General features: G+C 59.4%; 1 protein-coding gene across 1 annotated transcript in view; it reads left to right on the top strand.

Annotated features, from left to right (window-relative positions):
* JPH3 (junctophilin 3) overlaps positions 1-17,401 on the top strand; it is a 71,998-nt gene that overhangs the window by 25,579 nt on the left and 29,018 nt on the right. The window contains exon 2 of the mRNA XM_074349277.1: positions 1,170-1,947. Coding sequence (XP_074205378.1) covers positions 1,170-1,947 — 778 coding nt within the window. The remainder of the gene's footprint in view (positions 1-1,169; positions 1,948-17,401) is intronic.

Here is a 17,401-nt window from a genome sequence, read left to right as displayed (position 1 = left end):
TTTTCTTTCGTTGTGGTGAGATGTAAGCTGTGGTAAGATTGAACGTAAAACTTGCCATGTCACCCCTTACGTGCGCAGTTCAGTGGCATTAATCACATTCACAGTGTCAGGCAACCATCACCTCGGTCTGTTTTTGACTTTTCTGTCACCCCAAGGAGGAGCTCTGTACCCACGAAGCAGTAATCCCCCGGCCCAGCCCCTGGCCCCGCCGTCTACTTTGTCTCTCTGACCTTGACTCCTCTAGGTACCTTGTCCGAGGGAAAGCACACAGTGTTTGTCCTTCTGTCACCGGCTTATTTCACCTGGTAATGTCCTCAGGTTCACCCATGGCGTAGCAAGTAGCAGAATTTCCTTCCTTTCTTTTAAGGCTGAACAGCGATCACTGTGTGGATGGCCTGCAGTCTGCTTCGCCCTCTTGTTGGCTGTTGGGAGTAATGCTGCTGTGCACCTGGATGTGCAAGCATCTGCTTGAGTCTCCCCCCTTTTGTTTAATTTTTATTTTTGTGTGGGGGGAGATAATTAAGTTTATTTTTAATTAATTAATTTTTTAATGGATGTGCTGGGGATCAAACCTAGGACCTCGTGCATGCTAAGCACACGCTCTACCACTGAACCCTCACTTTTGATTCCTTCAGAGATAGCAAGTCTGCCAATTTTAGTGCCTTTAAGGTGTCTCTGCTCAGTGGTCTTCCCAACTCTTCTTGGATGCCTCCAGCTATGGAAAACTTACTGCCTCCCAAGGCAGCCTTGTCAGTACCCAGCTTGTAGCCTGGATCTGTGTCCTCGCAGTTGCTGCTCACGGGCCCCTCGATCCCTGTTTGGAGCTGTTCTCCTGGAATGTGCTGCTTCCTGCTTCGCTTCCCTGCCCTCCCCACCCCCTGTCTTTTCTGGCTTGGCCCATCTGCCCACATGCCTAGGGAGCTGTGCAGGTCCCTCCCGACCGCTTCAGAGACTCTTACAACCTCCCCTGCCCCTCCAGCCTCTAAGAGAGCGAACAGAATTCAGCTGCGGGAAGCAGGAGGGAAGTGTCTTGTGACAGAAGTCATAAAACCACCCCGTGGGCCAGCAGTCTGTCTGCCTCCTGTGGGCCTCGCTGAGTTGCCCAAGATGAGGAGTCCCAGCGGCCGCGTCGCCCTCCCGCGTGCTCACCCTCTCCTTTGCCTCCGCAGGGACCTACCAGGGCCAGTGGGTCGGCGGCATGCGCCAAGGCTACGGCGTGCGGCAGAGCGTCCCCTACGGCATGGCGGCGGTCATCCGCTCGCCCCTGAGGACGTCCATCAACTCCCTGCGCAGCGAGCACACCAACGGCGCCGCTCTGCACCCCGACGCCCCTGCCGCCGTGGCCGGCAGCCCTGCCGTGTCCCGGGGCGGCTTCGTGCTCGTGGCCCACAGCGACTCCGAGGCCCTCAAGGGCAAGAAGAAGGGGCTGTTCCGGCGCTCGCTGCTGAGCGGGCTGAAGCTGCGCAAGTCCGAGTCCAAGAGCAGCCTGGCCAGCCAGCGCAGCAAGCAGAGCTCCTTCCGCAGCGAGGCGGGCATGAGCACGGTCAGCTCCACGGCCAGCGACGTCCACTCCACCATCAGCCTGGGCGAGGGGGAGGCCGAGCTGTCGGTCGTCGAGGATGACATCGACGCCACCACCACCGAGACCTACGTGGGCGAGTGGAAGAGCGACAAGCGCTCGGGCTTCGGCGTGAGCCAGCGCTCCGATGGGCTCAAGTACGAGGGCGAGTGGGCCAGCAACCGGCGGCACGGCTACGGCTGCATGGCCTTCCCCGACGGCACCAAGGAGGAGGGCAAGTACAAGCAGAACGTCCTTGTGAGCGGCAGGCGCAAGAGCCTCATCCCGCTGCGCGCCAGCAAGATCCGTGAGAAGGTGGACCGGGCCGTGGAGGCGGCCGGGCGGGCGGCCACCATCGCCAAGCAGAAGGCGGAGATAGCGGCCTCCAGGTAGGAGGGCGAGGGGGCGCCGGGCGGGAGGTGGGCTGGTCTGGCTCACCAGCCTGATCTGGTCCATTGAGCTTCCCGGGTTCAGGCCCACACTGGTGTTTCTCAGACTTCTGCTCTGTGGAACCCTGCAGTTCCTCAGAGGTTCTGAGAGGTGGAGTAAGGAAATGGTTGATCTGAGGAGGTTCTGCATCTTATAACCTCCCTTCAAACAGAGCAAACCTCCCCTCCTCTCTTTTACCTGTTTTATATGCTGGTGTTTAATGTAAAATACTGATGGAGAAAGGTGGTGGGGGATTCTGCTGGTGAGGTGCACTGGACGGCCACTGGTCGAGAGGGAGGTGTGACGCTCCCAGGTGGGCCTGAGTGCCCAGTGCTGCGGAGATGTGGAGGAGGGTGGAAGCTGCCCTGGCCACCCCATCCCGAGGCCCAGGAGGTGGCTCCCCCTGGACAGACTGGCTGTGGATGCTGGCCTGGGGGCAGCTCACGCAAGACTGGGTGCTGTCGGCCAATGGCTGATCTGAATGAGATGCTGGACTTCCACGTTCAGGGTTCAGTGGGGCTGCTGGGCCCTGAGCAGCGGATTGAGGGTTGATCATGGTGGGCGCCATGTTGGATTTTGAGGTGTCTGTTGGTCCAGGGGTGGGGGCTTCAGAGCTGGAAGAAGAGGGCCCTGGGAACAGCAGAGGTAAGCGTGTGAGCCTGGTTCTGCCCTTCAGCTGTGGGAGGCCAGGGACAGCCTGCCGCAGGTTGAAGGAAGCTGCCCCGTTGAAAGCCAGGACCCCCAGCAGCCACACTCCTGGGCCCGTTGAAAGCCAGGGCCCCCAGCAGCCACACCCCTGGGCTCTAAAGGAGCAGCTCCTGACTTGAGTTCACCCAGAGCTTCCAACCATCTGTCCCCTTTCCCGGGTCAGAGCAGGGCCCTTGCATCTGCCCCGAGAGTTGCGGGGCCTGGGACGGGGGTCTGAGGCTGCTTCAGATGCTCAGGCTGCCCGGGCAGGAGGCGCCTGGCAGGGCAGACACTGCGTCGTTCTGGATGATTCTGTGTTCCCGGCTGGGGCAGGCTTGGCATTACCCCAGGGAGACTCCCAGCCGGATACGGCTCAGGCCTCCCCAGCCTGGTCACTAAGACTTGAGCCCGCTTGATTCTGGTTTTCAATGACCTTTGACCCACAATGAAAGAACAAAAAGAGTGGCTGTGGCTTGTTGGCAGACTCTCTGCCGCTCACGTCTGAGGTCTCAGAGGGAAATAAAACCCATTGCAAGAAGCTAAAAGCAAGACAGAATCACTGCCTGGACGTCAGGGCCCAGCACTGCTCTCTTCCTCTTCCTGCTCCCCCGGAAGTGCTCAGGCCCCAAAATAAATAGGAGTGGCATTTATGACTGCTCAGCTGGTGTGTTGAGATCAAATTAGGTTCTGTAGTTTCTTTTTCCGTTATGAATGGAACACGGAACATGGACGGCAGGGCAGCCTCGGGGTGGGGCTCACGTGTCATCCAGAGACTCTGGTTGGCGTTTGGCGTGTTTCCTTCCTTCCGGCAGTTCATCAGTTTGTCTTCCTTTTGTGTTTGGTTGTCTTGTTGACCTCAGTGGACACGAGGCAGTGTACAGGGCCAGGGGTCCGTGTCGTCAAAGATTTGAGGCCTCGTGGGGCAGAAGCACAAAGATTTAGTCTTCCCCCAAATTGACTTTATTTTAGCGTCCAATCAGGGGGCCTTCTTGGGCCTCAGGACATGAGACACAGGCCAGTTTTCTGACACATCCCACAGAAACTGGGGGTACTGGTTTTCAGGAAGGAGTCAGTGGAGGTGGTGGTGTGGGCAGAGCTCAGAGCCGGCTCCATTTGGGGCAGGGGCTTCCAGTCTCTCACCTGTGAGATAGAGGTAATGGCACCTGCCTGCCTGCCACAAAGGCCTGGGGACTTCAGTGACGTTGGCTCTGTGTCAGGTGCCAGCTTGCCGGGACAGCAGACCTGCATCCAGCCTGGGCCTGTCATTGCTGAGCAGCCTGGGGAGGGTGCTCACCCTCTCTGGGCTGGGTTCCCTGTGGAAGGATGGGACGGAGCGACATGCAGTGCACTCAGCTCTTGGGAGGCCTGGTGTGTGCCATTGTCACCCTCCCAGATGTCCCCTGAGCCTAGCTGGCCCCTCCCCTCCCGCCTCTGACCTTGCGGGGAGGGAGGTGTGTCCGCACATCCATGGTGTGATCCCAGCCTTGCAATGTGCTGGTGCCCTGGGAGGCGGGAAGGGACAGTCTCGCTGAGAGGGATGAGAGTGGGGCATGTTCCAGGCTGCAGCAGGAGCTGCACGTCCTGCGTTTTCTCAATGGGCTTAGAGCAAAGAGGAGGAGCAGAGGCAGCGGTCCTGGAGAGCGACACCAGCAGATGAGGGCTGGCCCTCGCCCGGGGAGCCCCAGGGACCACCCGCCACGGGAGCGTGAAAGCGGCCGCGGCAGCTGCGTGGGGCTGTGGAGCGGCTGGCCCCGGGCGGGCTCCGGTCACTGTCACAGCCAAGATCCGGATGCGGCCAGGTGGCAGGGAGCTGTGTCCTCAGGCCCCAGCCGGGTGAGTCAGCGAGAGGTGGTTTGGCATGTCCTGGTCACGGCGCCCGGGCCTTCCCTGGAGGGCAGCTGCTGTGAGGGCAGGTACACGGGCTTTCCCGGGGGCGTGGAGCTCTGGTTCTGTGGAAGGGGGGTCCTGTTACCTCCACTTCGGGGTAGACCAAGCTAGAAGTGAGAGGCACAGGGAGCACCAGGCCCGGAGGTTGTCATGCTTGAATGTTCAGCAGCAGAGCCCTCTGTCGCGCAGACTGTCACGGCTCCAGGAGTGTGAGCCAGGCAGAGACCAGGAGGTGCTGGTGGAAGCCAGGCGGGGATGGGACAGGGCTGACGGCGGTCCGTCTGCCCCGTCCCTCCCCTCCTCACACCCCCTCCTCCCGGGTGGCCCTGGGACGTGTCAGGAGCACCCTGGGCTGAGGGTTCACACGTGCGAAGGCGGCTACGTGTTGCAGGAGGAGTGCTGAGATCCACTGGCGGTCTGCCGAGGGCACGGCGGAAGGGTGCGGGTCTGTGTGAGACCCAGGACTCCTCTGATCTGCAGACCCCGAGAGTCACGCAGGGATCGTGGCGGTCCTTCTGCTGGGACCTCTCTTTCCTCCTCCGTGACTTATCTCAGGTGAACCTGGCTGTGAAGAGATGTGAAGGGCTTTGCAAGGCTGTCAAGCGAGCTGAGCGGAGGGGAGTTTAAGTCGCGCTGTTGGAGCATAGTCTCTGCCGGGCGGGGCCTTGGCGGGGGTCTCGCTCTTGGTTGGATCCTGGCGCTGTGTCTGCGCAGTAGCTGTGTTTTGACTGAACGGATGACTAATTTAGGCCCCGTCTTCTTTTGTGGTCAGGGGCCCCGGCCACTTCCTTTGGTTCTGGGACCAGGAGCTGTGGCCACGGTGGGGCAGTGGACCTTGGGCCAGGCTCACAGGAGCAGGGGTTGTCGCAGCTCCGTTGTCCTTCCGAGAGGACTGCGGGTTTCCTCTTGCTCCTTGGAGCCCATGGATTCTCAAGGGTGCAGGTGGACCTTCTGGAGTCCAGGCAGCGTCTTTGGGCCAAGCTCATGGGGGAGGGAGCCATGGGCTCTGTCTCGGGGCCAGGCTGACCTCCCACAGACCTGGTCCTGTCCTGATCCAGGCTTGCCGTGTGGCCTCGGTGGGTCACCTGCTCCATGGGGGCGGGAGGAGGGGAGGTAGGCTCCCCCTGGGGTCCTGCGTTGTGTCTGTGCGATGCCAGCACAGCGCCAGGATGGTGGGGACTCCCTGCCCCCAGCCACAGGCCCTGCGGGGCCAGGTGTGCTCTTGAACTTGCCCTTCCAGATGGGGAGGGGCTGGGTAGTGGGAACAGATGCTCACGTCGCCTCCCCTACCTCTTGGCCTGGCTCCTCTGGCGCTAAACCCGCAGCCTGGAGCCAGCTCTGCTTCCTGGGAGTGACTGCCTTGCCGAGGGTGAGTGAGGAGGTGCAGGCAGGGTAGTGTACTTTTCGGGGATCTCTGCGCCCCCCGGGGGGCAGCCCTGGCTGGGCCAGCCCTGGCTGGGCCGGGTGTGCGGGCAGGAATTGGGGCAGATGGGGCACCTGCTTCTGTGCATGGAGTCCGGCTGGGTCGTCATGGCAGTCAGTGGGGCTGTGGCCACTGGCCCGTGCGCTGACCGTCAGCTGATGTCCCCGTCTTGTGATGCTTTGCTGAGTGAGCAGAATCGCGGGCCGGTGGAGCTGGGAGGGACCTTGACCAGACGTTTAGGTAGAAGATGACAAATTCGTGGCACGTGGACAGCCGTTCCTCCCTCCTGCACCCACGATAGACACGGTTAATTGATGGCTGTGCTCAGAGTTCTCACACCAGGCAAGCAGGCCCTCTGAAGGATGGGGTCCTCCCTGCTGGCACGGCGGGAAGGTGGGCTCTGTGGGCAGAGAGCCAGGCCCCTGTGCCCCAAGGGCAGTGCCCAGTCTCAGAGCCAGGCAGTGGCCCGAGTGGGGCTAGAACTCACGTCTAGGGTGCTGTCTGCTGCCCTGCCCCTGCTCTCAGCTCCTTTGGACCTGGACCAGATTCTTGGTCCCTAGTTGTGAGCATGGGGGTGCTGGCTGGCTTCCTTGAAGTGGTAAGAACAGCCCTGCCCCTGGGACAGGAGGGGCTCGGTGTGAAACTGCAGGTGAGGCCTGCTCAGGGAGGGGCTCCAAATCCCAGGTGGCTTTTTCTACCCTGGTCCTGAGCTAGTATCTGGACAGCGGAGCCCTGGGGCCACCTGCCTGTCTGCCTGGAACTTTCCACGTGGCTTCTCCACTCCTGTGAGTTATGGCTCTCCACCGGCCGTTCCCAGAGCTGCGGGTGCAGGTGCACAGTGTGTGAGCCCCGCGTGGGTCCAGGCGGGGAGGGTGAATATCTGCTGGGAAATGGCCTGGGGCTCTCTGCCTGGGGCATCTTTCCATCTTAAGGGAAAGAAAGTATTTAAGGACATGACATTGTGGGGAGGGGGGTATTATTGCTTTTAAATAAAAGTGTATCAGTCCTTGTTAAAAAGTCCAAGTAATAAATCCTTGTAGAAATATTAGAGCAATAAGGCAGACCGGTGGAAAGCAACCTCGTCCCACCACGAGCTGTCCATCTCCTTAGAGGAACTGGTTTTTTCAACACACGTGCAGGTACGTGTGTCACGCCTTCGTGGTTCCCTGTGAAAGGAATGGCGTCACCTGTCCACTTGCTCTGAGGCTTGTTTTCTCTCCCCCTCACTTACCTCAAGGACCTCTTTCCGTGTCAGGATGTGTTTCCTTGGCAGCTGCATGACATTCCACAACGTGGATGCGCTGTGTTGGTCCCGCCCTTACTCTGTTAATGTTTTGGATACGTTCTGTCTTTCGGTCTTATGATCAAGGCTGCAAAGACGGTCCCTGTCCACCCCCACACCACCCCGCCGTGCTGCTGACGCAGGTCTTTCTCACCACCACCTCCTAGGGGAGACGTGGCCGAGGCACGCGTGCATTTAGTTTGTGGTAGCGGCTGCCACATTGCCTGGCAAAAGGCTGCACCGTCTGCCCTGGCTGGGAGGGAGGGCTGCATGAGGAGGCGGTGGGGTGGCCTTGAGTGACTGCTTTGTCCCCAAAGGGTTTCTCCCTGCGGCAGGTTGATAACAGCCCCCGAAGACGTCCGCATCGTAATCCCTGACACCTGTGGGTATGTGACCTTCCACGGCGAAAGGGACTTTGCAGATTTGATGAAGTTGGGGATCCTGAGATGAGAGGATGGTGCAGGGTTATCTGGGTGGGGGGCCCAGTGTCACCACAGGGTCCTCATTAGAGGAGGGCAGGAGGTCAGAAGCAGACGCGGTGATGCAAGCAGAGGTAGGAGGGATGTGGCCGCGAGCCAAGGGATGTGGGCACCTCCAGACACTGGAAAAGGCAGGAAACAGCTTCTCCCCTGGAGCCTCCAGAAGGAACCAGCCCCATGACACCTCAATTTCAGCCCCATGAGAAGATTTATTTGGGCTTCTGCCCTCCAGCACCATGAGACAGTAAGCGTGTGTGGTTTTAAGCCACTGAGTATGTGGTGAAGTGCTCCAGCTCCGTGGGAAACCCACATGCTCCCGGATCTGGCAGGGGCTGGGGTATGTTACCCGGTGTCCCCCTTCTAGAGTGGGCATGCCCATCCCCTCCTCACCCCCAGCCGCCTGCCCTGCAGCATGCTTCCAGGCCTGCGGCGTTGGGCTCTCTGTGCAGGGTACATGCAGCTTCCTGCCACCGGGGGAGAGCCGGCCACACGCCAGGAGAGGCCTTCTGGTGGGCGACAGCCATCTGTCCTGGCTCTGGCCTCCTGACATTTAAAAAAGGTAAAAGGAGCAGGAGAGACTGCGGGGCGGGGAGCCAGATCCTGAGAGTGACCAGGTCCGGGACCAGCCTGAGGGCTCCCTGCAGGGGGAGGCTGCTGCCTCTGGGGCCTTGCATGCGCACAGGCTCGGGCTCCGCCCCCGCACCTGGAGCGTTCTGGGGCCTGTGTCTGGCGTCTCTAAGGTGTGTCCCGGGGCCTGGCAGGTGTCGGCCTGAGGTGCGAGCGCCTGCCCTCGCCTCTGTCACCCCCGGGCCTCGTGCGTGGGGTCGGGGATCGGCCGCCAGGTGGGGTTAGGCTCAGCGCCCGCCTGCTCTGTGCCACGGGTCAGGCAGGGCGCGCGGCCTCTGACTCACCCCTGGGCGGCGTTCCCGCCGGCCGCAGGGAGGCACCGTGTGTGGCACGGGCTCTGTGCCGGCTGCGTCCAGGAGGGCCCTGGCCCCGGGGGTTCTTGGCCGTCAACCGGCCTCCCCTTGAACTCATCCCCTCACAAGAGAAGCCGCTGCCTTCTACAAAGCCCTGGAGAACAGGACGCCAAAATGGTCTTGGCGACCTGTCCCTAGGCCGGTGACTGCAGGAATGTTTCCTCTAAATCTGAGCACAAACCATCCTGCTGGAGCTGGAGCCTGTTTCTTTTCCAGCTTTGAGAGAAATAGTGATTCTGCTGGCGTGGCGCTGTGTCCTTAGGCAAGGTGCGCAAATTCCTCACCTTCGACTTCGGCCCCGTGAAGTGGATCGAGGGGAGCGAGTGCAAGGGCGTCAATGTGAAGAGTGACGCGTCGGGAAAGCCGGGCCCCCGGCGGTCTTGCCCCTGGCGTGCTAGAGCAGGCCGGGGGAGGCGTAGGGAGGGCTCCCCTGCCCTGGACTCCTTGGCAGCCCCCGAGCCTCAGTTTCCCCACTTGAGTGAAAACAGCTTACTAGGTGCAGGGATGGCCCCGTACGCCCTGGCCAGACCTGAGAAGAGTGGTCTCCTCGAAGGTCGATTCCGTCAGCCTGGGACCGGCAGGCATGTGTGGCAGGTGGCATGTGGCATGTTTGCTCCTCATCCCCTGACTCTGCCACCCCACGCCCTCGGCCACCTTACTTCATGGCCCCTTCCCCCGAGGCTCAGCTGTGGGCGCTGTTCGGTCAGTGGGGCCGGGCGGGAGTGGTGTGGCAGTCCCGGCTTGGGCCCTGGGAGGCTTTGCGTGTTTGCGCATCCTTCTTGTACCTCTGCCAGCGCCATGACAGCCTTGGGAGCCCCCATCCCTGGGGGTCTGAGGCCCTTGGGAAGATGCCCGAGCAAGAACAAATGACTATTTTGAGGCACCTCCTTTTTGGCAGTACAGTGTTGTTGTTGGCGTGGCTGACCGGTACAGCCTTCGGTGGGGGTCACTGTGCTTGTCTGCACACCCCGCAGGCTCCAGCCGTGCTGGACCATCGGTCCTTTTGAGGAATGCTCCTGGCCCTTCATGTGTAAGTGTCCAGGGGTGGCCATGTCGAAGCACGACAGACTGGGTGACCACGGACGTGTTCTCCCACGGTCCTGGGGCCAGAAGTCCAAAGTCAGGGTGTGGGCAGGACCACACTCCCTCCGGAAGCTCCAGGGGAGGGCCCTTCCTGCCTCTCCAGCTTCTGGGGGCTCCAGGCATCCCTGGCTGGTGGTTGCAAGTCTCCAGTCCCTGCCTCTGTGGTCTGTGTCCTTTCTTCCTCTACGGACATGTCACTGGACGAAGGGCCGCCCTCATCCAGTGCGACCTGATCTCAGTTACACCAGCAAAGACCCTATTCCAAATAAGGTCACACTTTGAGGTTCCCAGTGGGTGTGGACTTGGGGGTCACCGTCCAGCCCACTGCACTCTGCACAGCTGCCCCATGGCTGGCTGCTCCCGGGTCATGAGTGCCTTTCTCCTGCTGCTTCAACTCCTGGGAATTCAGCTCCTGCCTCCGGAGTCAGGCCTGCCCTTCAGACGGCTTGGAGCAGAACTTACTGCTCTCCTCTCCACCCACAAAGTGTCTTTCGTTCTCGGGTTCTGTGTGCTCGTGGGTTGTGCCTCGAGCGCACGGGGACATGGCTTTCTTTAGCTTCAGCTTTCTCTGACCATGACTGTTCTCCGTGAGAAACTACCTGCCACCCCAGATTCTGCCCCTGGCCTCCCTTTGCCTCTCCTGAGACCCATTAATGGGCTCTGCCAGGCAGGGCTCATCCTCTCCCAGTCTGCCTGGTGCACAGAGAAGTCACACCATGTGAGCACTCAAGTTACAGCTCCAGTCCTACCAGCAGTGAGGCAGGAGGGAGACACAGGCAGGGAGGAACAGAACGAGGTGGGGAGTGGGGACACCTCACACGTCAGCACCTCTCGGGATGTAGTTTGAAGACCTATGTATTTTGCATAATAGAGCCCCTACGTGTTTAACTACACTGTGGGGATTTGGAAGAGTCGTTTTGACCACTCAAGCTTTTTGGCGAAACTGAAGTCCGTGTAAAGTGTGACTTGGCTGTATTAACCAGGACCCTGTTGCAAGCAATGGAATCATAATTCAGATTAGCTTAGGCAAAAAAGGGCTGTATTGGCTCTCATTCTCTGAGGTGACTTCAGGCACAGCTGGATCCAGGGGTTCAGCTAACATCAGAGCTCTATCTGGCGGTTGTGCTTCCCTCTGTGTGTTAATTTCATCCTCCAGCAGGTTCCCTGCACATGGTGGGAAAGACCACCAGGTCTGCATTCCCAGAATCCTGTTAGTTCTTGATCCTGGTGGGAAGCAGGGGCTGGTTTTGCCCAGCTCCCGTATAGTGACCATCTGGAAAGGCTCGGATTGGCTCTGCTGGAGTCACCTGCCCACTCACTGCCCATGATGGGTGGAATTCCCTGATTCACCAGGCTGGGTCACGTGATGTGACCCCTCAAATGTGAGGGGGTTGGTCCAAGTACAGACACCTTGACAGCTCCCTGGGGCACGGGGTTGGGGAGGGGTGGTCTCCAACGGGGGACGCCGGGAAGCAAACGCTGTCCAGGCTCCAGAAGGGAGCCGTGCTGACCCGTTTCCTCCCGTCGGAGTGGATGGTGTCTCAGCCGCTTTACTTTTTATTGAGACCATAAACATCACGCTTTTAAAGTGCACAGTTTAGTGGTTTCTAGTGTATTTAGAGTTGTGCACCCATCACCACTGTCTACTTCCAGAATATCCCCACCACCCCAGACAAAACCCTGTACCCATCAGCGGCCTCTCCCAGCCCCTGGCAGCCACGAGTGCACATCCTGTCTGTGGCGTTGCCTCTTCTGGACACTTGACATAAGTGGAATCACACGAAACGTGGTCTCCTGTGTCTGGGTCTCTGACTCAGTACTGTGTTGTCCAGGTTCATCTCTGCTGTAGCCTGTGTCGGGGCATCATCCCTTTTCACGGCCGAGCAATATTCCATCGTGTGGCTAGACTACATTTCGTCTGTCTAGTCACGAGTTGATGGACACTAGGCTGGTTTCTACTTTTTGTTTATTACAAATAGCACTGCTGTGAACTCTCCTGTGCAGATTTTTGAGTGGGTGTATGTTTTCAGTTCTCTTGGGTAGACACCTCGTAGGGGAATTGCTGAGAAACAGCCACTGTCTCCCGCAGTCGGCCCCCTTGTACAAGGGTCTGGTTTCTTAGCATCCTGGCCGACACGCGTTGCTGTGTGTCTCTGACACGAGCTGCGCAGTGGTGCAGAGCAGGTCTCCTTGTGGTTTTGGTTGGCGTTTCCCTGATGCCTGGTGACTTGGGGCATCTTTTCCTGTGCGTGTTGGCCATCTGCACGTCTCCTCAGAACCGTTGGCAACTTGGGTGTTTAATAAACATTTGTGTCCTCTGCCCTGTGGGATGCATGTGTCAGCTGGAGGCAGTCGCCCCGGGAGGCTGAGCTGCCCAGGGCTCCAGGGCGGACCTCGTGAGGATGGTGCTCGGGAGAGTTCTGGGCTGGGTTTGGCTGGCACCGAGGGAGGGACCCCTTTGGGAACAGGGTAGTGGGGCAGCTCTCCACTAACCCCCCTAACCCCAGCCCTTGGCCCCCAGTGCTGTCCTGGGGGGCGGGGGGACAGTGGGGCCGCCCTGGGGACAGACTTGACTAATATGCTTGTCACCAGGGAGACCTGGTCCCTCCTGCCCCAAGGCCCTGGTGAGCTCGCCTTCTAGAGGAGTTACTGCAGAGCCCTCCCTGGCGTGGGTCCCTCAGGGAAGAGACAGCGAGGCTGCTTGAAACCCTGACCCCTCCCTGAACCTCAGGTGCCGCCAAGCTCCCGTGAACTCACACGAATGTCAGGGACTCAGGAGGGTCCGTCACTCTCCATCTTGCTGTTGCCTCTCTGGCGCCCCCACCCTGTCCCTTGAGCCCTGCCCCCTGCCCTGGGCTCCTGGGTAGGGGGAGGGTAGTTTAGGTGCTAGAGGCCCCGCTCTGCACCTCAGGTCTCAGCGTCTCCCCCAGCGCACGTGGATAGGGACACCCCCCCGGGGCTGGTGAGGGGACACGTATGCGGAGAGTGCAGCCCAGGACCCGTCACGGGGGCTTGCAGCGGGGTGAACAGTGCCCCCCGAATTCACGTCCCCCCAGAACCTCAGATGTGACCTTGTCTGGAAGTAGGGTCTTTGTGGATGCAGTTTAAGATGAGGTCCAGGTTTAAGGCGGGGAGCTGCCCGCACCCAGGCCTGGACGGGGCCTCCTTACCGCGCGTCATCCCCCCAGCTGTGAGGCAGCTGGCACCCCTTCACGGGGACCCGGGCCACCTGGCAGCTGCTCCCTGTTGACTTGGGCGCACCCGTCACTGCCCTCTGTTTGGAAAACTGCCCTGAGGAGGCATTTTCCTGGGGAAATGAGGAAACAAGCGAAACGAGGCTGCTCCCCTCCCCGCCCTGCTGGTGCTCTCCAGCGTGGCTGTGCAGGGTGGCTGCGGCCGGGTGGGAGTCAGGGAGCAGAGGCGAGTGGCCCTCCGCTCTGGGACCGTCACCCCGGTCGCCAGACCCAGTGTGGCCCTGGGAGCCGGGGTTGACCTGAACTCAGCCTCCCCTCCCCTCAAGGGTACTTTTGAAGCAAATTCCAGGAGTCATATTTCTTCTATTTAGAAAATGTGCTTAAAACCCCATACCCTCCATATCATCCCACCTACAAAATAAATAAATAACACCAGTATCTAATACCTCATATTATTAAAAATGCAGCCAGGGTTCTCATTCTGCTGTCTGCCTCATGCGTTAATTAACTTATTTACATCAGGACTGAAACAATACTGTAGTTTTAATACAACTTGAATATTATTGTGGCATTATTACTTACATAACTATACTGTGTTACTATTAATTTGTATTAATATTATATTAATAATGTTGCATTATCATATTGTATTAGTTATTATACATTATATTGTATATAACATATAATATATATTATATTACTATTGTATTCTTATATAATAATTATTATTGTATTATTGTTACTTCAACTGCAGTGACATTGTAGTTGAAATAACCTTGTAACTGGCTATGTCTCAGGTTTCTTAAGCTACAGGTTCCCTTGCTGCCTCTTTCTTTGCAGTTTGTTTGAGAGAAGCCAGCCGGTCGTCTGTCCTGTGGCATTTCCCACCCCGGGCTTTGCTGAGTGCCTCTGGGGGCGGGCTTAATAGGTTCCTCTGTCCTGAGATGGGTGGTTAGCCCCAGAGGCGTCATCAGATTGCTTGCTTGCTTGCTTGCTTGCTTGCTTGTTTCTGTAAGATCACGTCCCAGGTGCTCTGAGTAGCTCTGAAGACACAGGCAGGTAAAGGCTGTCCTGCCTCTGGGTGAGGTCCGTTGTGGCCGTGGCCGGGTCACCGTTTCAGGAACGCCTGGTTTGGGCTTGACGTGAATGAGAAATAAGCGTCTGGTGCATCTGAGCCATTACCGTTTTCCTTTGGGCCTGTTTGTTACAGCAGTTGGCCCAGGCTGACCAATACATTGATGGCCTAGCTGACAGCCCTCCGGTCACAGCACACGCTGGGGCTCCTGGCTCCCAGGACAGGCCCAGCCCTGCCCAGGCTGCTGGCTGTTCCCTCAGGCCAGCCAGGCCCCTGGTCTCTCCACATCCCTGTGCTGGTGGGATGGGAGTGAGGCCAAGCCAGCCCTACGTGTGGGCAAACCGGGTGGCTGCCCTGGCATTGCCCACCCTGAGTGCGGGGCAGCTGGTGGGTGGGAGGGAGGTGGGACTGTGCAGTCCCAGACGCTGGAACAAGACTCCCCACCCCCTCCGGCCCTGTCCTCATCTTCCCTTAGCTGCCCCCAGTGCTTCTACTTTCTTTTATCACTAAATTAAAGAGTCAGATAAAAATGCAGCCTCCAGGCCCCACCACCCAAGGGTCCACTGTTAGAAAGTCGGGCCGCATCTGTCCAGGGTCTGTTTTCCTGTGCGTGTGACGTGTGTGTGCGCGTGGAAGGGGTGCTTCGTGCTGCTTCTGTGTTTCCAGAGTCACTCTTCACGCGCAGACCCTTTCTGAACATCTCTATCCGACACAGAGACTGGCTAGAGGCGCCCTCCCCGGCCCAAGGCTCCTCTGGGGCGTTCTTGATGTGAGGCTGAAGGAAAGACCACAGGCTTTACAACTGTGTGCCGAGTAAGATCCTGTCTTTGCAGAGAAAAGACCAAAAGCCCCGATTTATGAACATTTAGATGCTTGGATTTTGGCCCTGGGGCTTGGTACCTACAACTTCCCCAAGCCCCTCACCTCCCTGTGACCCCCAGAGACTGGGGTAGAGCTGAGCGCCCCTCCAGGCGCTGAGACCTGCGGGGCTGACAGCTCAGAGCGGGCGGTGCTGAGCGGGATGCAGTCCCTGCAGCAGGGTCCCGGGCCTGGCTGTCCTGTCCTCTGCACAGAGTGCAGGTGGGGGCCCACAAGGCCCTCAGGGAGGGGTCAGGCCTGCAGCCACGAGCCCCCTTTGAGTTGGCACCCCCTCCCCGGGGACCCTGAGGCTGTGACCGCAGGCACCAGCCCCTGATGAGGCTTTGAAGTGACGTTTGCGGGGCCTGCCCTTCTCGCAGGGGCTGGGCAGGCTGGTGGCACTTGGGATTAAGGGAAGCGTGGGGGTTAGAGATCTGGCAGTCAGGTCCAACTCCACCGTGGCATTTCTGTAAGCTCGGGCAGGCCTCCGGATGCCCATGGAGGTCCAGAAGCACCAGCCAGCAGTCTAGGCGTGGGGTACCCAGTGTGGTGGCTGGTCTCACCTGCATGGGGACTGACCGGCTCCATGGAAGGTCTGCCCAGTGCAGAGAGGGGACATCAGCATTGGGGCGCAGGTCCCCCTGCTCCGCAGTGCCTTCCTCTGGGAGAGCGCACAGCTGCCCGTCCTTGGTGCCTCCTGTCTGGTCGTCTCCGCAGTGGACAGCCTGGTGCATCAGCAGCTGTGAGATGAGCAGTCTGCCCTCCCTGTCCCTGTGCTTCCAAGCCACAGGACCAAGACCAGATCCCCAGCAGACGATGGCCCTCCTTGTATCCTGGCCCTGTGTCCTGCCACCCCGGCCGCAGTCCTGCACTGCCATCCCCCCACCCACCCTCTGGGCAGCCTTCCTCTGCACACGCTGTTCCCTCTGCTTCGAGTGCCCGTCCTTCAGCTCATCCCAGCCAACTCCTGTGCATCCCTCAAGACCCGGTTCAGACGCACCTCTCAGAACTCATCTCCGACTCTGAGAGGGGGTCAGCTGCTCCTTTTCTGTGATCCCAAAGCAAGCTCCCTTCCCTTCTGTGTTGGCATCTATCTGGCGGTGCAGGAGTTTTTGTCTGTTTGTTGGAACTGTGAGTTCCCTGAGGTTGTGACAGCTTCCTCCTCAGTGCCCAGTGGGAACAGGAGCGAGGAGGGGCTGGGGGAGTCTTCCTGAGTAGTGAGTGTTGGGGGCTGCAGAGTCAGGCCAGCCGTGGGGGTCTGACCTCATATGAAGCTCCCCATCTCCATCGGGCGTGGTGATAGACCCACTCCTGGGGCAGCTGGGATGGGCCGGGAGGATGCCTGTGCCTGCTCAGCGTGCCCCTGCCCCCAGGAAGCCCTCAGGGGTTGTCTTTCCACCTCGGGATCCTCAGGGCAGTGGGAACTCAGAGTAAATTTGCTAAACTCTAACTCAGGAGCTGGAGGGACTCTCCCGCTGGGCTGCAGTCCTCTCACCATGTACAAATACTGTTCCTTGCGTTCCGGCCACCGCTCACCCTCTCCTTGTGGAAGGGTGACCGCCCAGCTGGAGGGCGACCACATACGTGCACTGGTCACCTGGCACCTCCCGACAGGGACTAGAGATAAATCCCTGCCCTCTTTGAGCTCCAGGAAAACTGTTGCTGCAGACGAGCTGCTCTTGGTTGCCAAGCACCCAGAGGGCGCAGCCCTGCGGGTCCTATCTCCGTGTTGGATGCGGGCTGTGTGCCACCAGTTTGCCTCCAGGGTCCGAGGGCTGGGGTTTGGGGGATAGAAAGGGCTGTGGCCCGGAGTCTCCAGCCTTGTTGTAGCCCTGCTGTTTCTCCTTGAAGGTCTCTCTGTTCCGTGTGTGGCGGGGACGGGGGCCTCAGGGCCGCGCGCCACCTTGGCCGTGCTGCCTCGCCTCACCCAGTCGGTTTCCCTGTCTGGAGAACAGGAGTCATTTTCTGTTTCTGTTTAGATCTGTGTTTCCTATTTCCCCTAAACAGGCATAACCATTCTTGGGGTGACAGTCAGAATATTTAACAGCGCAGAGAGCACAGCTCCGGCCAGTGTCCCGACACCTGCGTGCAGCGCGGGCACCTGTCCCCGGTCCACGCTCCTGTTCGGCCCGGCCTCCTGGGAGGCTCTGGGTTAAATGAGGTGGGACGGAGGCACACCTGCCCCGCGTGCACTGGGGATCTCGGGGCTTGTTCCCGGGCCATCACCACGCTCAGCATCCCTTCTATTGCCTGGCCAACCTTTTGGCAAACTCGTCCTGAGTGTGGGCCACTGAGGCTGGGGTGTCGCCCATGACAATAAATCCTGGGCAGAGGGTCTCTCCAGGATTGCCAGCAATCCCAAGAGTTGACCTGTCGGGGTGCCCTGACTGTGAACTTGCCTCCCAAACTTGCCTGTCCTCACAGGCCCCCAGGGCATCATCACAGGAGCGGGTCCACCCTTTCCAC

Source organism: Camelus bactrianus, chromosome 21 (genome assembly GCF_048773025.1).
Source record: "Camelus bactrianus isolate YW-2024 breed Bactrian camel chromosome 21, ASM4877302v1, whole genome shotgun sequence".
NCBI classification, from domain to species: domain Eukaryota; kingdom Metazoa; phylum Chordata; class Mammalia; order Artiodactyla; family Camelidae; genus Camelus; species Camelus bactrianus.
The sequence above is the reverse complement of the archived record's forward strand: the minus strand, read 5'-3'. Positions and strand labels throughout refer to the sequence as shown.